General features: G+C 39.8%; 1 protein-coding gene and 1 long non-coding RNA gene across 4 annotated transcripts in view; one reads left to right on the top strand and one right to left on the bottom strand.

Moving 5' to 3' along the window:
* The first annotated feature begins 2 nt into the window (after positions 1 to 2).
* The window catches only part of LOC100879845 (adenylate cyclase type 6), a 43619-nt gene continuing 19736 nt past the window's right edge, over positions 3 to 23885 (top strand). The window contains exons 1-7 of one of the 3 annotated variants that reach the window (XM_076541005.1): positions 17 to 143; positions 1136 to 1253; positions 7284 to 7451; positions 10878 to 11138; positions 11201 to 11362; positions 13310 to 13523; positions 13740 to 14050. In XM_076541005.1, coding sequence (XP_076397120.1) covers positions 7371 to 7451; positions 10878 to 11138; positions 11201 to 11362; positions 13310 to 13523; positions 13740 to 14050 — 1029 coding nt within the window. In that variant the 5' untranslated portion in view covers positions 17 to 143; positions 1136 to 1253; positions 7284 to 7370. Of the gene's footprint in view, positions 144 to 1135; positions 1254 to 7283; positions 7452 to 10877; positions 11139 to 11200; positions 11363 to 13309; positions 13524 to 13739; positions 14051 to 23885 lie in introns of all 3 variants that reach the window. The other 2 variants (XM_076541006.1, XM_012280309.2) reach the window with 2 other exon arrangements.
* On the bottom strand, positions 5794 to 23873 carry LOC105661879 (uncharacterized). Its single transcript, XR_013040870.1, has 12 exons — positions 23597 to 23873; positions 19957 to 23473; positions 18747 to 18918; positions 12803 to 14099; positions 10864 to 12658; positions 9935 to 10763; positions 9649 to 9865; positions 9046 to 9199; positions 6877 to 7059; positions 6708 to 6806; positions 6505 to 6638; positions 5794 to 6362 (listed from the first exon to the last, which is right to left on the bottom strand). It is a non-coding gene; the product is annotated as an uncharacterized LOC105661879 (long non-coding RNA).

The raw sequence follows: 23885 nt of genomic DNA, 5'->3' as shown, positions 1-23885 counted from the left end.
AGTATGAAAGAGCGGTTGGAAGATCCTCCTGGAAGATTGATCAGAGAACATGATAATACCAGTAAGCTCGTGGTAAAAGGAGCTTGAAGACGCAGAGAAATACGAGAATGAAAGTATCGTGCCCAGATTCGTCATCATGCGAGGTAAGAATGCCAGACTTTTATCACTGATTAGCGCGTCTGTTCGCTAATCGCCCTCGTTCGTTCATTAGTTCAGGGCTAAACTGATCGCTATTTAAAATCAATACACGTCCACAGTCATAAACTTTAAAAATCTCATAGTTGTCTGTTTCGAAGAATAAAATATATTGGAGACCTCACAGGTCTAGCTTCGGCTCTGCATCCGTTACAATGTGACTGTGAATTAAACCAGTTACTTGACACGTAGAATTACGTTATACTGTAATAGTCTCGTCGTCACTGTTTCAATTAGTAACAGGCAAACCCGGAATAGAAACGAGCTCCTTTTTCACTGCAATTGGCAGTCGATGACAGATGTCTACGATTATAACAGCTGGCATTAGGGCAGCGTTAGGCACGACGCGTGCCTTGTTCTATTATTGGAAGGTGATCGACAGGTTCCTTTTCTAATTTTATTAACTAACTGCGGATGCTCATTTAAGACGCAGTCTGCTGAGATTGTGACATTTGAGTGGCACTGTAATAACCGAAATCTTTATGCAATTTCGATAATTGTATTCTTCACATTATGTATTCAAAAGGTCGTCGTATTGTTAAACTTTTGATATTCTGTTTCTTAACAGACAGACTTTCGATCTATTCGCCGTGTCTTAGAAACTGCTCTGTCATTCTGTACTCTTCCATTCATGTACTAATATAGACACTAAAGATCCGCGCGGAAGGTCGGCGACATACGCTCCCTGTTCCTCGAGGGACTTGCACTTTTTATCTTCATTCTGCCATCGAAATCTAAAAATTATTCACTCTGTTATCATAGTAGTTCTCATCAATATTTACATAATACATTATAAATAACTGGGTAAAGGTATTACTCCGTTTTTATTCCTCCATTTTTCTTGAAACTTACCACCTTCTTTGAAAAGCAGAAAGAAAAAAATTGTATTTGGCTTGCCAAGCACGCAACCAAAGGGTCTCATTCAGCAATATTTTCTTAGGATAAACGGAGAATAAACCGATACTCAGGACAAGTATTACTTATCCTTAGAGAAGAGGTTGCTTCAAAGACTTGCACGAGCAGCTGATCCCCAAAGAATCTGGGAACAGGACACAGAGGTATGGTGAACAGAAAAACCTCCACTTCGTTCAGCGCTTTGATCGCGAAACGTTTCTGAAAATAGAATCGACGCGCGTTTTCTTTTTTGCTTTTCACGTGTTCATCGTGTTCGAAAGGATCAGATTTTCTTCCGTGTCACGTGCACCTGTTCCTTTGCTTTTCGACCCTGAATTACGAAACTCCGATGACCGAGATCTATTTCGAAGCTGTTCATTGTTCATGGTCAGATCTTTTATGCGGAATGTATCGCGAGAAAATTTCGAACGAAAAGAGTTTGATTCGTAGGTGTCCTACACTTATTTTTAGCTAAAAGTACTACTGTACATTCAGTTAGCAGAGACATTCAAATGTTAATGAAACCTGGAGCCGAGGTAATAATAAATGATCTACGTCACATTCTAAAAGATTGGCTAATTAAAAATAAAAAGTTTGGAACTCCCTTGTGTGAATAATCCAAGTGACATTAAACAGTTTATGACACTTTCGTTGAAGTATTTCAAACTCGTTCCAGATTCATGAGACATTTTTATATTCGAGTCGTATTCGCTTTTGGGGTGTCTGCATACTTGGATACTGAAATATCCAGGGACATTTGGATTATTAACACAAGGGTTGAAACGTTAACTATCGTATATTGGATCGGTGAGACGGAACTCTTTTCCGTGTTCCTTGAATAAAAGACGAGGCACGTTATCCATCGGGCCAGGAACTTGCAAACGAACCGGTTTTAAGCTGCGAACAGGAAATGCTTCTTATCGTGCGGAAAAGAAGATTCTGCACGAGGCGCATGTACTGGCATATATTTTTCCTGCAGGTTCACGAGGCTTAGTATAATGCGACAATTCTTCGAGAGAGAAACTCTGTGCACGTGTATTTTGTCCGTGGAGATCAGCCAAAGTCGTATTCGATAATTTATCAGCTGTTCCTCTCGAATCCAGTATCCTCGATGAAGGAAGCTCTCGAAATCTTTTTTCTTCCAATTTCTATATTCATGAAGAATGAATTATTAACACGACAACAAAAGTTCCGTATATCATAGATTCACAAAGGACTGGAAAGCAGAAATATGTACCTCTCGATAATAGTTTTTCTCGGTCAAGTAGAACAGGTCATTTTTAATCAGACGCATCCTCTTCGACTATATGCGGGTACCTGCACTAATTGTCACTCGAACAGCGAGCACGTTAACGATTTTAATTGGCATTCGTTACGTAAAAGAGAATAAATAAACACCTGAAACCTATCGGAGTTGTGTTCCTTTTTTTCCTCTCTCGGTCAGTTTATTGCGTTCTTTCATGTCTGAAAAAAGTATACAGAAAAATAAAAATGTAATTAAATGAAATGTATACCGAACAGAAGTAACTAACAGCTTTATCGATCAAACTATGAAACTAATTATAAAGCTTATCACCAGTGTTAGACTAACCACTGAGTTCATTAATAGATCTATTGTTAGCCTAACTATTATGGGTCCAAATATTGGAGCTAATACCTCTGGCCTAATTATTATCGATCTAATTATTCGATTCATCAGTAGTACAATAATTACGAGTACAATGGACTATCAGGAGGCAAATTATTATTGGTGAAACTTCTGTAAGTCCAGTTATTAATAGCCCCAGTATTATAGGTCCAATCTACGATTTTAACTACCAATTACCGCGAACTTAAATTACTTAAGAAACGGCTCACACGTACAACTCTTTCGTACCTCATTTTCCCAATTTTTTTATCGCTCTGATTTCATTGGCACCGAAATTGAACAGCAGGAGCAATATTGTTCGATTAGCTTCAAAAGCAGAGCTCGTGCATAGAATGTAAGGTTTCTCCTGCATCGCAACCATTATCGATCGCTGGATTGCATTGTGATTTCGTACATACACCTACATGTACAACTTTACATCTACATCGGGGTATGCCAGAGAGCCGACTCTCGTTTTTACATCATTTCACCCGATTGCGATAATTACGCCAATTTCCTATAATTTTTTCATTGATTCTTGACAAGGTAATGGGAATCGTATGGTGTGTCAGTCCCTGTCATCTTTATTATATAATCGTGTGTCAACGATGCACTGGGTTCTGATTGCTTGATTGTGTGGAAGCAATTGGTCGCCAACAAAATGGGTCTCGATACCTATCGTCCACGTTCTCCAATTAATATTTTCAAAATCAGTCTTTCTTTCATTTCTATTTTCTGTGTTAACATTGTGCAATTGGTTCCACTGTGTACACTACTGCTTAGAAGTGGAACTGTCTCAATTTACTGTTTTTATTAAGGGTTCTCAATAACGAAAGATATTTCTCCAAATTTCGAAATGGACATCCATTAGACCTCGTACGTTTAATCGTCGACAAAAGCTGACACAAGTCTTTCGTGTAGAAGTTTAAACGTGTCCCCTCTCTTGAAATAAGTGACTAAATGAGCAAATAGCGGGTAGACGGTGCGTTTCTAACGAATCGTTTGTCGCGGTTGAAAGGTCAAAGGTCGAGTATCGTCGCGATCTCTCGAAATGCCTCGCGCTGCCTCTTTTTGCTTTCTGCGGTGAAATGCGCAAGCGACGAAGGACAAATTGGAATCTTTGGATGACCCTTGAACACCCTCTTCGCGACGACTCGTCTTTACCACTCGATATCGAAAATCCTTTCCTTTCTTTTTTATCATCTGCCTAGCTGATGGAGTTGCCGGTCTACGGAGAATTCTTTCATCTCATCTTTATCAATATGTTGTACACTGTAAATAAAAGTTCATAATTAATAATATAGTCACTGTTTGCCAATTCAAATTTATCACAGAACTAATTAAATTACCAGAATAGTTAAAAAACTGTACTAATATTTTTGTGACGCATTCAGGATTTGTGTTGCTTCATTTTCAGACACTTTTTGACCCGGAAAGTCCTTTGTACAGAGAGCTTAATGCTGACAAACATTTGAAATATTTTTCAAGATCAACAACAGCTTTGGAAGATCCCCAGAAAAAAGGAGCAAACAGGGAGTAAGAGAGTCGAGAAGTTTGTTCCGTATCTATTTTTATTTCGTCTTGGACGTTCCCTTTGATGGATGGAAGGCTCTCTTTCCAGACGCGTTTCAATTTTCTCTTTGTCAGCTGCCCTCCCCTGGAATAACATTGATGCTCGGTCCATTTTCATTAGAAACACTTATTAACGAAAGAAGTTTTGTTAGTTATGTATCATCAATCAGTTCGTGTGACGAAGTAACGTCGATGTTCGTATATTTTCCTTTCATAAGTATCATTGCTGGAAACATTCTGAAAGCCATTTCTTACTTTAAATACAGAAAGGTTTCTACCCAGCAAAATGGAAGTTTGTACGTTCCTCATATTTTGCAAACTGATACTTGAATGTAAGTTTTAAGTTTTATCTAACAGATATATCATCTGTTATCTGATCATATAGGGTGTCTGCTTTCTCGTTACTTCATATTATCAAACTTAGTCAGAACAGATGACTAGAATAAAATATGATCACCGAACGAAACGTGGATTTTGTAAAGTTTACACCAAGCTCTACTTAGTAATCGGTACTCGAGTACAAAGGAAAGCCTTATTAAAAATGAATGTCCGTCGCTAGCCTCGAATCGATTTCTATACACACCAGATATATAGAGGCATGTAGACATTACATCGTGTCGTCAAACTTGTTCAAATAAGACTGCTCTACATAAATCAGAAAAATTCGCGAAGAAGTTAAAAAGGAAAGAGCACCGGTTATCGTCGATATCAATGCTGTTCAGCGCATTCGAGGGTGAAGAAGATCAATACCATCATTTACCAGGAATTATGTAAAACGAGAGCTAGTTAGAACATAATTGCAGCTTAATGTCTATCGTTTGGCCCAATTAGCCGCGATAAAGCAGCGAAAGTAACGATAACTGTTCACGCAGGCTTCTTACTCGAACACTGTTAGGGGCAACATTTTTACAGGGAAAAAAAATCGAACGAAATACACGATTCACGATGAGCGAATTATGTGCTCTTTCCTCTCGGCTATTACTTATGGTCGGCAGAGATGGAAACGCATTTTCCATCGACCCGAAAATGATTTCCTCTTTCGCTTTCCGTATGCACTCTTTTTTCCTTCGATCAGTACCGAGGTAAACGTTTATCGTCAGTTTTTTGCACCTGCAAAACGGCTTCTGGTACGAAGCAATCGCGCGTGAAATTGCACTCGCAAATTTGTTTTCATCCGTGCAAAGGACGCTGAAAATTCGTGGATTTCCCTGGATGCGCGTCCACGGAAAACGAGCCGACCCATTTCCGGTGAACATTGCAAATTTCCGGAAGTGGACGGTCATGGAAAACTCTGCAAAATCGTTCTCCTACGCTGTTCGTCCTTCCGAGTGGAAGCAGTCGACGCCTCTTCCGTCAAACGCGAGGACTCAGCAAGAAAATTGAGAAAATTCGGTTGCGGCCACTCTCGAACAGCTGGCAGTTCTGTAAACTTTTATTGGTCTTCTTCCAAACTTCGTGACCGTAATATTGTTGCCATCTACAAGTTGATTCGATACTTAAGAGAAAACGTGAGGCTACGTTAAAATTTCGTATTCACATATCTTTTAAAAGATATCTCAGTATCGCAATACTTTAAATACTCTTCTTATGTTTTATCTCTCGATAGCTCAGAAAAGTACATCAAAGCTTCCTTTTAAAAGGTTCGTAAGCGATTCGTCAGTTTTAAAACTGAGACGATTCGATTACCCGCTGTAGTAGTACGTGGCTGAGGATGAAAGGAAAACGTCGAAAACATCGAGAGAAAAATCCAGCGTCTCTTCCAGGTGTCCGCGTGTAAAGCGTACCGCGTCGCGAACGATTATATTACATGCGAGGGAACTCGATTTTCGTAACGGTCGAGCCTGCAATTTCACGCGGAAAATGGTGTCGAGGCGGCTAGCTTCTTACCACGCGGTTCATCTGCGTCCAACAGGCGAGAAGTTTCAGTCAGTTTTTAATTAACCGTCGGCTAAAAGCAATTTCGAATCCCCTGCAATTCTTCGGTCGGTCGTAACAAAACAATTTCTCATTCTACTTCAACCACGGAGCGATTAAGCAACACGAAACCGACTTCGAACTTTGGACGAACCTTGTCCTAAAATAAAATTAAACTTAGATTATGTATTTTGAGGTCGCTTTGAAAGCCTTTTATTTCCTTTTACTTTTATGATAGAAAAAGTGTGTTCTTAGTCATTGATTATTATTTTGGTAATTTGAGTTAGTGTTTACTAACATACTTGTGATGACAGCAGCACTTCAGATTCAATTAAAGGTTGGAAGGGTGAACTCTTGGCTATAATGGATGAGGTAACTCACTGCCAACGTAGAAGTCATAGGTTCAACTTTGTGTACTACTCTCCATTATTCATTCCTACAAAGTTTAAATATATTATTGAAAGATATAATATGGAAAAACGTAATCATATCCATCTATACATACTTTCTCACACGTTCTTCATTTAAAGGAGGTGCAGATAGCTTCACTGCCAGCATGGAAGTCATAGGTTCAACTTTGTGTACTACTCTCCATTATTCATTCCTACAAAGTTTAAATATATTATTAAAAGATATAATATGGAAAAAACGTAATCATATCCACCTATACATACTTTCTCATATGTTCCTCATTTAAAGGAGGTGCAGATAGCTTCACTGCCAAGTCTACTAACAAACTTATACACTCTTGTTTACATTTGCCCAGAAATTTCGCTCCATACATTTCTCCATGATCTCAGTATGGTTGCAACTTGATGAATGCATTCCAGATGTTCCACTCCTAGTCCCACATCCACCTGCAAAGAAAGAATTTATGATGTAAAGGAGCTGAACATCCAGCAATTTATGTCTGGTTTTTCGTAACACTTGGTATTATGAGGAAATTTGCTGGAACTGATGGTCCATCGCGTAAAACAGCGAAGACCCAAAGATATATCATTCTAGACACCGCGTTATTTCACCTAGTTTTACGGCAACTCGAATTCGAGAAGAAGCCTGAAACTAGTCGTCTGTTTGGCAGGAGGAGGCGTGAAATAGCGGACAAGGGTGTTCCACTGGGTCGAGAAGGGGCTTTTCACCGAGCGACCGGAAGAAAGGAAAGGTCGACATGGAGAAATACGGGGTGGAATTCCCGAAGCACGAGTGGAGCCACAGGCTTAGCCTTCGTGCCAGTCGAAGAAGTCATCAGGTAATTTATATAGCCGTTTCAAAGATCCTATCCTTCGTACTTCCATCGATTTTCCTCTATCTTTATTTATTACCAACCCGAGAAAGAACCTTGACGTCTTTAATGAGAGAACGTCTCATCTCGCGAGAATGAAAGAATCGTAAGAATGAAAAGTTCATATTAAGAAAGTTTCGTGAGAAACAGTTTCTTAGTCTAACACTCGAAGACTATATTTTGAGTAGGAGTATTACGTCGATATTTTCCAACGATTCTTTAACTTTTGTTGTTCGTAAACCAGCGTTAGGTCTCGAATGTTTAGTCGTAATATTTGAACTTTATATTGCTGTTGACTAAACCGAGGACAGAAGCGGAAAACTTTTAGGGATGGCAATATGTGGTTATGCAACACGTGACGATAGAATGCATAACGACATACATACAAGTTTTCGCAGCAATCTACAATTAATACCATAGTAAATTCATCCCTTACAAATTAAAAGAAAACTGTCGATTGTTCACGCATGACAATTATTCACAAAAACCGATTTAACTGGTATGTGTTGAGAACAAGCAGAGGGGAGTTCAAATGAAAATTTTCAGCCATGTTTGAACCATCCCTGAGTAGGATCAGAGCTGTCACAGTGTTTCCGGTACGCTCCATTTCAACCAGCAATTATTAACGTTGCTGCTCGGTCGAATTTACCCTATGTCAACCGCAAAATTCACAGTTACCTTCTCTCACCGAATTCTATGTTTCACCGGACAAATTACGCGGTTGTTTGATCTCCAAATATTATTGTTTTCCTTTTTTTCCCTCAACGGTTTGCATGACGTCAATTTGTACTTTTAAAAGCATGCGTTAATAATCCAAAAATAAACTGCGGTTACAATTTAAAATATTTGTTAAGTCGGAGCTACTTTGGTTTCGATATTTTATTAACTTGATTACCTGTATTATCAAATTGAGTCGGTAATAATTTTTCAATTTGCTATGCGATTGCCGATAATTAAAACAACGTGATTTGGTATTCTTGAACGTTTCGTTTATAATGGTTGATAAACGCGATTATGAAATACATACCATTAGCAATTACGGGGCAAAGCGATGGCGGTAAATCGCGATCATCGGATTTCGAACTTTGAATAATTAATGAATATTGAGCCGAAATGTTATTAAAACACGGTCGAATGATTCCCAAATCGGAAGGGAAGCAGAAGCACAGCCTTGCCACTTCAATTAACCTCGTACAGTGAATTATTCATAACTATCGAATGAACGTATTAAGGAAGGAATATTTTACATTTTCCACACCCTCCTGAATCGATAAACATTTTACCATCGTTTTCGTGATAACTCGGTTAATAAAATATTTTCACCTTCAGACACCGGTGTAATTTAATTGGATCAAGAAATATTATATTTCATTCTTCACCCTCATTATGAATTCTACGTAAAACGCTAACAAAAGAGCATTTTTCGGTGTCGGAAGAAGTGCGTGAAAAAGTGAAACAAACGATGGGAGCGGAAACACGGTAGAACAGACACGTATTTGGCCAGGCGAGATCGTCTGAAAATGTGTGACGACTGATACGTTATCTGACTTCCAACACGAACCATGCACTGCGTCAACGAAGAATTCACTGGGCACTGCAATGTTTCGGCTACTGTTCTCAACTTTAACTGGCTTCGCCGATAAAGGTCTTTTATCAGGACCGTTCCAATTTCCGTCAAAAGTTGAACAAAGTAGGACCGCAGCAATTTCATAAACCTACAATAAAATTTGTTACTTCATACTTTGTATAAGACGCTAATTAATGAGAATATTTGAGGAACGGTATCAACGAAATTCTCCAAAATTATTCGCTTATACTGTTACCAGCTTCTAGCCACGTCTACGTAACGAGACAGTGGGATTACAATAATTAAACGAGCCACGAGACTCGAGAGAATTAATTGGACTGTTTGCACTGTGTTTAATGGAACAACTGTCGGTAATCAGAGCGAGAATCAAATCAATTTTCATTATAATCCATTCGATGACCAACTTCCCATTAAAAGATGAGTTGTGACCAAGCGTTTGTCACCGCGTTGCATCGTCGTGTTAGAACACGAAGAAATTACAAACATCTATTGCAGGATAATACCACTCCTCGGATATTTCAGATTCGTGCAAGTTTATCGAACGTCAATGCTGAACTTAACGAGTTCCGTTCTTACTTTTTCTAAGAGTAATTACTTCTTGTCTATAAAATAGTCCCGGAAATTTGTGTTTTCTCTGGGTCGCGTCCCGGATTTCTCGACGAGAGAAATCCGTGCGGATATTTGCGTTTCATCAGCGACGACATAAAGAAAGGAATCGGCGGAGCAAGAAGTCTTCCCCTTTTAAAGAAATCTTGATCTTCTATTCTGACGATACCTACAAAATATTTCAGATCTTCATTTAAAAGTTAGCAAAAACTGCTGTGAGAACAATACTTCATTGTAAAATTGAAATTAGCAATACTTGTAAATTATTTTAACCTCGTTACTCGTCTCGGATTTACTTCCTGTTCGACTAACCCGGTGCTGAAAGGTTTCTTGTTTTTTTCCTCTGGAAGTCGATAAATGTCTTCCAGGAACAGTCTGGAAGAGTTTAATCGCGTCAGAAAATTTCCTCAACTGTTACACGAGTTGGCGGTGTTAATTTTGCAAAGGTCCTCGTCAATATTGTTCCAGTTAAAAGTTTACTTTGCACCAGTCCAATACTCGGAACCGTTTATAAGTCGCTTCATTCACAAACTTTTTGTTAACAAATAAATGCTTTAAATCTGCAGAACGATGTCGGAATTTTCCATGTATAATAAGCACTTAAATGATGGTGCAGTAGCAGTAAGTTAATATTTCTGAAAAAATAATGATGGTCTCTTACATGAATCTGCAAGTATTAATACTTAGAAAAATATTCCATATTTCATTCACAATTTTTCAAGAATCGAAGCAAAGCAATGTCGAGAAAGAAGCTTCGAGAAGCTGAAAGATGAAGGATAAAGCGTTCGGTCGTATTAAATTTCGATTTCCTAATCAGACGGGGAAGCCCTTGTCTCGCACCCTTTCAGTCTACCCCTGGTTCTTTCACTTCGTCTTAACTTGGGGCTTCGTCCTAGATTCTTCATCAACCCTTCACCCCAATGAATTTCTTTTTCTAAGAATCTTAATTGAATCGTTGCACGTTTATTCCACTTTAAATGTCAGGAGCACGAGAATTCAGAACTTGTTTCGATTGCTAACTTTTAATAACAATGAAAGTCCATTCAGAATATTCCTTTCACGAACTCCTAGCACAGTGTTCGAATCTGAAAATCAGTATTTGTTAAAGTAATAGTTCTTGAAGTAATCAGGGTACATACAATTTAGTAAATTAAATTTTGATGGAGATTATTTAGGTTTTTGTACGGTTTGATCAACAGGGCGAAGTGGCGACTCGGTCCGTCAGTGGATCAGTGAGAAGCACCAGGAGGTGGGCCAGTTTGAGGCAACACGTAAGCAACAACGATGGTGGTAAACCGAAGGTCGAGCTGTTGCTTGATCCTCCGGGTTCCAAGTCGTCGACGCCGTCTTCTCAACCTCACACACCGAACACACCCAGGACACCACACACGCCCTTGAAGAAGTCCAACTGGGAGGTGATCGAGCACTTCACCGGTGCACCTCGTCCTTCCATCATTACGGTGAATATCACACTTATTATTGCATTTAACTAGATACTTAATATTCCAATGCCTATGTGTAGATGAACAGAGGATCAGAGATCGGCGTTGGCCTAATAGGAAATAGTGTAGAGACGACGCAGGAGGTGAACGTGCAGCCGCAAACAACTCAGCCGCCCAGAAAATGTGCCCTCTGTCAATTTTTAAAATCGCTGTGTGCATCGCATCGGTTCACGAACCTGCAGGTAAGAGATCATATTCAGAAACATATTTAAAAATTATTTGGTATGTAGTACTGTTTACAATAAGAATTAAATGGAAAACAGAAAATAGTACAAATGAGAGGTAACCGAAAATCTGGCACTACCAGCTGCGAGCAGTTTCCAACTCCGAGTCTTTAGTTTCATTCTCGCATAGGTGTTTGTGGTGTTCCTAAACACGTTCCCACAAATCCGTGGTAGGAACGCACAAACTATTCAACGAAACGCTTTGAGGGATATCATTAAAAGTTTGATTTTCCGTTTAACACTGTTCGTTGGGAGTTGTTTTTAAAACCGTCAATGTCCAGCGCGGAAAAAAGAGTTAGCTTGTTCCGCCCGTGTAATTTAAAGTTTTTCCCTTTTTTAAATAAATTGTTTTCGATGCACGTATTCCCCGGAACTGTATAATGTTTTATGAATAAATATTAGGACGATATAGTTTCTGGGATCACAAAGATTATCAAGCGTAATTTGATAGCTTTGAACTACGGGTACTTTAAAACGTGATCAATAAATGGTCGCGATTTCCTATCTGTGATAATAAACAAATTCAATATGCGCGGAAACATTACCGCCGATAATCTCTGGACGTGTGCTGTTTCGATTATCTACTTGACCAAGCTAATTCCATGCTGCACGCTGTCCGATAAAGCCAAAAAAATCGGACTGTAACCAGTTAACTATCGGTTGATCGATTCTCGAGTTCCTGGTACTCGTTGCATTGTATTTGAGCTCATATATCGCCATTCCCGTGGAAATGTTAGGCAATAGTTTTTACAGAATTTAAATAAATAACATTGGACGTAGTTGCAGCTGGAATTAGGTAGCACTGAATGTAGAACCGTGTTATCTCGAAGATTGAGACTGAAGTTAATAAGAATGGAAGAAAACGTGAAAGAAGCAACGACCGCCTAGCACTCTCGTGATTTATTTCGGTTCGGAGCGTTTCGCCTGGGCGTCGTCTGCATTTCCTCGGTTCCTTTAATTTTAGAGATCATTAAATCGGGCTTGACTCGAAGTCAATTTGAATTCTGTCGAACTGCATCTCTCCCTGTCTTTTTATCTCTTCTGTTTTGTTTTCTTCGCTTCCACGTCCGTTTCTGATCGAACAAGCTTGATTTTCCGCGGCTAAATTAATCCTCGTACGAGGCTGGCCAGCAATTTTTCAACTTTTCAACTTCTCCGCTGTTACGGATGTAGCAGTTTCTGACACCGAGATTGAAAAAGTTAAGCTGCCATAGATAAACAAGCTCTTTTGTAGCGCGGGATCGCTGCACGTACCTGTGAATTGAAAGAAGTAAAATAATCAGATTTCTGATAGGAATATAGAATTACAGGTACAAGCAAATCGAGGATTAAATTAATTTTAATTAGTTTACCGGCTCCGATGCACGATATGCATGCGAATACTGTATATGTACTTACACAGAAATTCATTTGCTGCGCAAACACATGCTGATGCTCGTTTTCCGTTGATTGCAACGTCTCGAGGAACGTTCAAAGTAGTATAATATCTCATTTCTGCCACGCGGTGCACTCTGACGCGTTTCAGTGGATTTTCAACAGACCGTTTGTACCACCCTTGCCACTATTTTCATGTAAATGAACGCGTTAGCTCCACTCTGTTCAACCTGCAACGCGTTATGAATAATTTTCGTAAGAAAGCGGACTATCAAATATCTTTCCGTCGAAAACTCTGTTCAAATTTTCTCTGCTCTTTGACGGTTCGTGATCAACTCAAAACCCATCAACGGGGATAAAATTGCGACAATCTACCACTCCTCTTACTTGACCCATTTAGGTCGCATTTCGATATTAATCAAACTACTATTTTTAGTAAAGAATTATTATAATATTTAGAGTTGATAAGTACTTTCAAGTCAGACATTTTATCTAAATGTTCACAGAAGCAACGTTATGATTTTCTTTCAGGTGGAAATGCTGTACCAACGCTATTTCCTGCGGATGAATCAAAGCAACACAACGCACGTGCTCGGCCTACTAGCAGGTCTGGCTGTCGCTCTGGGTCTGCTTTTAATTTTGAGACTAATTTTGGAGGATAATGGCCAGTTTCTCGTTACTCTTGAGAGACCCGAGAACCTGTCATTGGCAGTCACGTTGGTCATCTGCATCGTGGTTTATGCTGGTACCTATTCCTTTCCAAAAAAGGATTACATCTAAATATATTAAAAAAAACTACAGATGTCACTACTATAATTTTACTGATTCATTGTTTTAATGTACTGAATAATTTATGCAACGAGTTATGTAGTAATGACCGCCATTGCTTTAAGCGCTCCTAAGCACATCCTTCACTTCCTCTACTTTATCAACCCTTCGATATCCATTCATTGATTTTCAGTGTTGGTAGCAACCATATCGCGACCAGGTATGAATGAGATCTGGTTAGCCGGGGTCAGTGGGATCGTCCTGGTGACGTTGATGGCCCTCCAGCTGGCGCTGAACATCCATCTTGCCCTCGGATCCAAAGAACATCGGAGTGGTGGCCCGCTAGCCGCAGCCTGGGCCGTTTGTTTCTTCATCTACACGGCATACGCGTTGCTGCCTATTCGCTTGCGACATGCTTGCATCGCTGGCTTCATATTCTCATTGGCACATCTGATTGGCGCCTTTGCTCTCTATCCTTCACACTATCCAGCCATGATGGAGCACGTAAGTGACATTCTTCGGTTCGTTCTTCTTGTCCTTCACTCTTTGCCACCTGTGAATAAATATGCAAATATTAGGGCATGAACTTAATATCCTTGAAACAATCATTTATATACGCTAGCTGGATCATCCATGTCTCTGCGACAGATACATATTCATAAACTACGGGAATTTTCTACAAAAATTCTACAAAATAGGTCAATCCATAAAACCAATAAGGAGATTGTAACGAACCGATATTGTAAATAAAACACGGAGCTGCATCGTTTAAATTGACCCAATATTGAAATTTCAATGAAACGGCAAATAAAAGATGAATTTCGATGTTTACGTCTGTACGTTCAGTTTCATACTCGTCAACCTAACATTACCTATTTCGAATATGCAGGTTCGAATAATATTGTTCTATCGCTCGCCGAAATTTAATTATAAGATAATACGTTAAAACCCCTGTTAGATCATAGAATATAGAACAGACTGGATGTAGAATATCTGCCAAGTACTTGAATACTGTAATTAACGAACGCGACGTAACAGAGACTAGTGAACGAATTCCACCGATGTTAAAATCACAGAATGCTGAATTTGACGTCTAATTAACGGGAGAGCTGCATTACCCCGGTAACATTTGTTGATCGTATTTCGTTCGATTAATCCCTTTACCCAGAAGATTTACCGATGTCAAAGGATAAAATTGTTGCACTTTTACCAACTCACGGAGACATGATCGCATTTTTTTTTGTAATTAAACCACATTTCCCAAGCGCAATTACGACATTTTAAATCCGTCAAAAGTACCTCGGTGCATCAGAAATATTCCGTTTTCCGAAAATTCTTTCAAAGGAAATAAAATATCCCTAGATAATTTGCATGCTCCGAAAGTTGTGTCGCGGTTCAAACGATTTCTACCATTTCGTATGGAAACGTGTTCCGGTTGAAAAATGAGTTCTCTCGGTAAGAGGATTGTTTCGCGGAAAAAAATAGTACGCCGTGAAATTACAACGAAACGCATTTCCCTCGTTTTGTCGCGGTTCGATCGTCGAGATAAAACGCGGAACATATGCGTGCACTGATAACAGATAAGAGAAACACAGATCGATGACGGCGGAGCATAGAATAGACGAGAACGATTGTGAAATCTCTTGAAAACGGTTCGTTGTTATTGGATTTCCTTCGAGCTCGGTGTCTTCATCCATCAAGCTCCTCGGTCGTCCTTTACCGAGCAATTTATTTAGCTTTTATTACATTGAAAGCACGTGAATCGAGTCGATGCAACATCGAGCTTTATCGACACACGTGAAAACAGAATTTCTCGCTGCTTCTATGATCGATCTCGGACAACAGGATTTTTCATTCAATGCTTTTCCTTTATTCCTTAGACTTCGAAATCCTGTAAAAGATAAATTGGAGGATTAGATACTTTCTTTACACTTTTAATTAATGTTTTATTCGAGCGATAATGAATGAAAATCTGAGTGCAGAAATCGTCGTCTCGAGAGCGAATTAATTAACGTTTACTCGGATGTACGAATAGCTCGTTAGTCCGTTGAGCAAACAGTCTCTTAAATAATTAATAACAGTAAGAATTATATGTTGAAATTTAGCATTAATAGTAGCACTTCATTTAAGAGCACAGGAAATATTCTCTTTCATCCAACGTTCACAAAAACAACACGTATCAGTACCCACGTATTTTTCCCTCGCAAAAAGTTCATACCATTCTGTCCCTACGAGGACAAAACAGACGCAACACATGTACGGAACGGGAAAACCTAGCGACCCTCATGAAAACGTTCATGGGAGGATAAATGGGCCGGTTAGCGAAACGATGTTTGTCGATGGTCGAATAGGGTGATCACGATTTTAAATCGCGGTAGCTGAAACGTGCCATACAGTTCCAGCAGTGGTAGCATCTTCTGTTGGCTAGTGTACCGGGTGACACCCTTTGAACACGACCTTTGGCAGCTTATGGAAGTTGTCAAAGCGGGTGGCGCGTCATGTTGGCACGATCTTGTTCGTGCGAACGAAAAGGGGCCAGAACCTCGTCGCAAAAGGAATTCGTTATGAGGCAACGTTCCCACGCTTACGGAGAAGTTTACTCGGGAAGCCTTCTCTACACCACTACGTGCTGTGGAGTTACTGAAGATTGGCATCTGTAAATTGCTTGTTATGAATTACGTGAATAGATTTCTAGATACATTCAAATCGATGAGCTAAAATGTACTTCAATGTGAACAGAGGAATACACTGGATGTCATGAAACACTGTTAATGTGATTAACTCAAAACGCGCAACGTGACCGATTGATACGTGAGTGCAAGACGAAGATTGCTCGAAATGGCAAGATCAATGTTTCTATAAGCTCCGGCGACAGTTTGCTCTTCGCAAACTTCAATCTCTATTATCGTAACCCCGGTTCTGGATTCAACGATCGAGAGTGAAAGCTAATTGACCGAAGGGGGACAGTACAAAAGGGAGTAGCCAGCCGGCAATTTGCAAAATTGCCTGCCACAAGAAATTGGAATAAACAAAGCGAAAAAAGGGGGAAGAGATTAATGGAGACGTCAAACGAATTCCTGATTCATCCACCAACGCTTTTTCCCTGTGAGACACTTCCGTCTAAATTGGCATTAGCTTTCTTTTTCAATCTCTCAAACAAGATTAAATTCCCGTACGAATCATTAACGAGTTTACTCCTACAATCTGCAATATAAACTCGAACCCCTGAAACGAAAAGTCATCAGCAATGTCTATTCACAAACATTGATCATGTAGATAAAAGTTGAGCTCTGAAAATATCGCGTTAATATCAGGAGTTTCAATCACCGAATCCCCCAGAGTGCTTCTCGTGGTCGACCAAGGGATGGTCAATGTATCTCGACTTCTCCCTGCCAATAAAAATGAATCTAATCACGTTCGGGCAAACTGGGGGTCTGGCCAAAGTACGGGCGACGCTCTAATGCCCTCGTGTTCGTTACGACGGAAAAAAGGAGACGGACGGTCCTTCGAAGTGTACATACCATATATCTGGAAGGATACGCTCGGTCGAGCAAGCAAACAGAGGAGAAAATAGCCGGAGAAAGTTGGAAATTCAATTACGGCAGGTCGTAGGAGCACGGCGATGTTGGCCTAATGGCGGCCAGGACACGTTCAAGAACCCACTCGTGAAGAAAAACAGCGAGCGTTTCGCGTTGCTGGACTCTGCTCTCGTTGGAAGCCGGGGAAAACGTTCTCTCGCGATGAAATTTTTTCCTCGTGAAACTCTCGTCACCGGGGAACTGAATATTTTACCTGGCTTTGTGTACCTTCTCGCTACTCCACCGAGGGAAAGAAATTCTTTCGATTCGAAGCGACTTCCACAGAAGCTTTCAAACTTGTTTCAACCACGTGCTTCTTATACGGAGTATCTAGGGGACAAAGTCTTCCAACTTTCTGCCGTGTGCTCCTACAGGAATTATCAAGCCGTATAAAACCACGTCCCGAATGGTATTAACAAAGTTGGGTATAACAATTACCAATTTTTACAATGTCGAATTGGTTAATAAATGGAGAAACATATTTAACTACACTTTAAACATACAGCACGTGTTTCTAATATTATAAGAAATTTGAGAATAACTACAACTACATATTTGCAAGACACCATACGTATCAGTTACGAGAAACAAGCTGAATCATCCTGCTGTTCGATCCACGTACCTTCGAGTTTATTCATTTTATGGCACCGAATACGCGTGTAAAACAGCAATTCAGAAAACATTTCCGCCGTTCACGAGTCGATCGATGTCTCCTAGGAAAATCGCCTCGTTAGCCAGCGATACGTTTCAATCGGCTGCTCCCGCGACCACAGGCGATATCGCCTCCACATCCTGCTCCAGGAAACACGGTTCACCGATTTATTACGTCCGCGCATGAATATTTCGTCCGAATTTCCATTATGCAGGCGATTCTGTTCCTGATATCGCGCGCTGATCGCCACTTTCTACATCGAAAAATCTTCCACACGATAACACCGCTTTTTATCGAGATTAAATCACGAACCCCAGATTTCCGATTGCTGGGACATCTCTGCAAGCTCTTTCGACAAACAAGCGGAACGTGATAGTACGTGGTTCGAGGACACACTTACATTTCTCGAATTTTGCTGTCGTAATGTAACAGCGTTAATCACAGTTAACAATTAATCACAGTTAACAGTTAATCACATACAACTTTAAGTTTATGAAGAAACTTATGGGTACAAGTTTTGGTGTATCGATACGAGATGTTGCTAGATGCGTGTGGATGATCATAGTCTTCTATTTTATCCATGAATGTACAGATATTGTCTGTTAGATCATAAATTCAATGACTGCAAAGGCAATTATCAACGATTAAAAGTACGTCGATAAGTATGAGATATTCATGACGTTTTTAGGTGGAAAAATTTGCAACCCTTTCCAACATCTCGCACCCATACATATGTACGCGCACGAGCGTGTCCCAGCAGCGCTGAACGACTTTGTTATTCATGTATTCCCTCATCTCGATGGAACGAGCGGAGAAACAAAATTATAGAGGTTGGTACGCGAAGCCAGACGACTCGGGGAAAGTCTCGCCATGGACACGGGGAAGTACGAGGGGTCCGACCCCAAAACGATCGCATCCGTCTCCGAAAGAAATTGCTGTTTTCCTTCCGTCATTAACATACGGTTATTACCGCGGGGAGAAGTCGCCGGTATAGTCATCCATATATCGCGTCAATAAAGTTCCTTTCGTCTCGTCGTGGTTTTCCCGTCTCCATTTTGTTGCCGACGATTTCTGATTCAATTTTCTCCACGAAGAACGATCCGCTCCGGGGAAACTGACGGGGCATCTGACTGACGCGATCGCTGAAAAAATGCGAGCAATTAAAGTGGTTCGATCGAGGCTTCAATGTGATTTATACGTCTCGGGAATATTTATGAGCAATGAACGTAGCAATACGTGACGCAGCGTTCAAAGACAAATGTTTTCCAGATATTCGCTTCTTAAAGTGAAATTAAGAGTACTAATACTTTAACGATTGAATAGCCAGCAGGAAATTGTGAGTCACACACTGTTGTATTACCTGCTCATGAATTACAACTAACTACTTCGTTTCACTGCTCGCAACTGCGGAAATTCATGAAAAGAAACAATAACTTTTTGATTCCGATGGGATATCGCTCGACCGACTTTCGTCAAGAACAATAAGACCAGGCGAATTCACTAACGAGTTACGCTTTCAGCTTAGTTTTTTAACAAGATAAACACGAAGATAGAACGCGTGTACCAGGTGTACTGTATGCGTTTTTGTCCACAAAACGTGTCGAGCTTTCGCCGTTATTCAGAAGCTCGAACTTGATGGAGCATATTCACCGAAACGGATTTTTGCACAAAACCCAGCCGGAAATTCGAATTGCACAGGGATTTTCACAAAACTGTATCCAGGATTTCAAAGGTCGAGTAACAACTTCAAATATGTAACAATAGGCACGTAGGAAACGCAAATTTGCTTTGAACCTGCTCTCCAAAAAGGAACCGAGAAGTTACTGCTGTTTTTTTCGACGAAACATTTCGACGTTTTACTACTGTAAACGATGTAACGTTGCGAACGAACGGACAGAATCACGGAATCGGGATTACAAATTGCTCTATAAGGGATTGGCAGGCGAATGATTGACGTAAATCGCTCTTAGTCCCGGACTGTAATTACTGAACGAGGGAATTTAATGAAACGCACTGGCGAGGAAACGTCGATTGATTTTTGTGTCGTGACTCAACTTTTGATGAAATGAAAAGTATGCTCCAATGCAAACTGGGATGAAACATTGCAAGAGAGTCCTTTCTCGTCGATAAATCGATAGCAACGCTAATAAGCGATAACAAATTAGAAGCAAGAAACATACCAGTGCTCTTATAATTATGACCGGCTTCGTTAACGAGAAACTTGATCCACTTGACCTCGTCTTTAATTTTCCATCGAAATTCGAGAAACCATTTTGTCGAGAATATTGAAGCCAAGAAAATGTTTCTTCGTCTGTATAAATCAGATATTTCTGCAAAAGAAGAAATAATTCAGGCAGATGGGGAATGAAAATTGTTAAATATATAGAAAATGAAGGAAAGAACCTGAAGAATGTTTCGGGTAACTTGCAAATATGCAGCTTCTATAACGAGGCGGAGTGGAACGGTTGTCATGAGTCACGGTGAAAAAGGAGAATCGGAATATCGTCAGGTGGGTGAACCGGAAAATTCAATTGCCGTTTGCAACTGCCAGGTTTTCTGTTCGCGCATCATCGAATATAGATGGCACCCCATGAAGTATCAGCAACCAGTGAATTCCAGCTGCAAAAGTAAATAAAAAATGTAGAACAATATTTTTGTTGTATTTGCGTCCGTTTTCGAGGAAGCCATCGTTGGACAAATTTCGTTTTTAACTATTCGTTCGTTACTTGAATAAATATAACCGAATAAAAATACCGTATGATTTTGCGTACGATATTCGACTCTCTTTTCTTTTTAGTCTTAAAAACACCGGTGGATTATTAAAAACATGAGGATTATTATTATTTCCGTCGTCCATTTTTAATCTGGCAGAGAATTCATATCGTTGAAATTTATTCACGCTCTTGCATCGCTCTTTAATTCCTTTCTCCGTTCTTCGTTCCCACCGGTTCTAAATATTTTCCCGATGAATTCCCGTCATTTTCATATATCACGACGATCTCCAATTTGGGATAAAAACATGAAATTCAACCAGGATTTATGCATTCCTCGAAATTGTTTATAGTTGTAGAGATTTCCATGCCAACATCTCGCTCATTAAATTATTAATAACAATTCTTGTATATAATCATGAACGAATCGGTATTTGCTTCCATTCCTTTCCAAAAATAATCTTTTATGTACCAAAACTGTAATCCTCAGTAAATTGAATTTTGAAAATTCTTGCGTTATGAATTTTCTGCTACCATTGAAAATTACCTAGCTTTTTGTTGGATGCGGTGCAGTTTTCGTAAGCCTCGATGGATTTCAATTCAATTCAACAATGAAGGAGAGTCGATTTCAAGTACGATGAAAAAACTTCGCCTAATCTGAAAACTTACTTTGAAGTATCCATGGTCAGGTGAATTCGTCCGCAACCACCTGTAGGATTGCTGGAATCCCTTACGCGTACCTTTACTTTAAATCTAATTTAATTTTTTCTTGCCTTGATTTCACAATTCTTTGTTCGCAATCAAATTCAAACATTTAATTAAATTTTTCTGACCGTGCCTATATGCTTTAAATTTGCTTAAATTTAGAAGTAATTAGATTCTTGAGTAACGAAAATCTAAGTAATTGTATGTCCAAAGAAGAATTTCTTGAAATGACCACGCCTACAACTGACCACTCCCCCAAGTAACCACACCCCAAGTGACCACGCCTCCACAAGAACACGCCTCTAAGTAAACTCTTCTTCGAGTAATTACGTTCTTGAGTGACTCTGCTTTTTCAAATAACCATGACTTCAAGTAATCGCTGCACTAAGTAATCATTCTTCATAGTAATCATGTACTGAAGTAACCACGCCTTCGAGTAACCACGCCCTCAAGTAACCACACCTTCGAGTAACCACGCCCTCAAGTAACCACGCCCTTAGGTAACCAAGCTCTCAAATGACCATGCCTACAATTAACCACGCCTCCAAGTAATCACGCCTCCAAGTAACCACGTCTCCAAGTAATCACGCCTCCAAGTAACCACGTCTCCAAGTAACCACGCCTCCAAGTAACCACGCCTTCTAAGTAATCAAACTTCAAAGTGACCATGATTTAAAAAAACCAAATCTTCGTGTACTCAATCTTCTGAGACTCCATGCCTAAAATAATCGAATTTCAAATTAATATGTTTCCCATTCGTACAGTTCAAATTATCAAAATTTATTGAAATGCAAAGATTGCAAAGTTTCAAATCCGTCCAATGCTTTTGCCAATTAATACGAGCGGGACATTATGCCTTAAGCATCCGTTTCTATTCTGGAAGACCTTGGAACGTTCAACGGCAATGTCAGATCCAGATTTCAGACCAAACTTTCATAGATTTCCTGAAAGGGATGTTCAAAAGCTGCTCTCGAACCAATAACTCGGAATTCCGCTTTCTTTGATGGTATGTCATATTCAAACTTCCCTCTGCTCCATGTTCTGTCTTAAAATGATAAATATGGTTATGTAAATAAAGTTCAGATTATGGAATAATATCTGTAAGTCTTAAATTACTAAAAAAATTAAGACTTGAAACCCCATGCGCTATCCTGGGTAGAGTCAAACGAGAACTTATAGAGATTCTAACAAAAATATCAGAAGAATCCAGAGAGAATTCGAAGACTCAGAAATTTAAAACAATGCAGTTCACTAAATTTTCACAAGACGCGAAAGTTTCTAAACGTGGAGTACAGGGTAAATAACTTGTTTGCCTGGAGCTAACTGTTTCGCGTATTTAATAATTAACAAAGTAATTACGTAGAAAAGAATCTCATCGTTTCCTCGGCATTGCCCTAACTTCTGAAATTATTAAGTTTTCAGTAAATTAGGAAGAGAACCATCAAGCTTCCAGCTGTTAGTAGCCTCTGCGCAGCATTCCGTTTATCTATATATCTGTACATCTCGGTGAAATTGCAGTATGAATTGAAACTAACGAAGTAGGCCGCAAACGGTTAATATGAAAATGGAAATTCGAGATGGGAGAGAGAGAGAGAGAGAGACGAAAGCAAGCAACAAGCCTTGGTTGAGGTGTAGATCAAAGAGGCGACTGTTGCACCATGCACCAAGAGCGTTTCCTGTTCCGGCCATGGTATCGGTTTAATTAGAATGGGCTTTGCAATTAGCGGACCCCAGTATCGGCAGGTTGGCAGGCAACTTGGCAAACTCAATAAACCGCTCCTTTGACCGTCGTCGGCTACTTTTCCGCAAGGAAATTTCCAGTCTACGGCTGAATTCATCCTCGATTTCGTCTGGTAAATCTCTTTCAAATCGCTTGGAACTCGTTCCGACATTCAATCGTTCTTTCCACAAGCGTTCCACAAGCGTCGGAGATCTCAAACTCTTGCCCACTTCAAATTCTGGTATCGATCAAGATAACTTTCCCGTTATTCTCGTCCTGAATCTGATTTTCTAAAGATGAGAATAGTGACTCGTTAACGAGATTGCTATCCCTTTCATCAAAACTTCCAGCTATTATTTATCGATAGTTCGGGAAGAAACCTTAGCCGTGCAACAGATCAACAGTTTCCTTCTAAAGCTCCCTCGATGAAAGTTTTCATTGTTTTTATGTTAACATTTTCCTCGATGAATTTCCATCTTCCAGGAAGATAAAATATTTCATACCTTGCGAGGATTAATGTTTTTGCAGTAATCTCTACAACGTTCTCTCCAGAGATGCTTCCTGTTTATACATTTATAAAATAATATCTGCTTTATTTACCTCTTAGCAAATTTGAAATTGTTTCTAATTGTAAATCAGTTGAGAAAACGATGAGCTGACCCTTCTCTTATCAAGATCTGTTACCTTCATTCTCCTCTTCGTTGAACCGGCGATAAAGTTTCCCTTAGTCGTGTGCCCGAGCTCTGATAATCCGTTGGTCATCTTGTTCTCGCCATTACGTTATCATACCACTCATCACCTGGTCAATTTTTTCCTCCCTTTCGGACACGTTCGTGCTCTGCTTTCTCTTATGACAAGACCTAGGGCGTTACAATGAAAATAACAGGGGTTAGATTCAATCTTTTCGATCCTTAAAAATCACTGACGGTTTTATCTGAGTGCACAGGATGTTCCAAGTCGATTGTTCTAAATA

Source organism: Megachile rotundata, chromosome 16, assembly GCF_050947335.1.
Source record: "Megachile rotundata isolate GNS110a chromosome 16, iyMegRotu1, whole genome shotgun sequence".
NCBI lineage: Eukaryota > Metazoa > Arthropoda > Insecta > Hymenoptera > Megachilidae > Megachile > Megachile rotundata.
The sequence above is the reverse complement of the archived record's forward strand: the minus strand, read 5'-3'. Positions and strand labels throughout refer to the sequence as shown.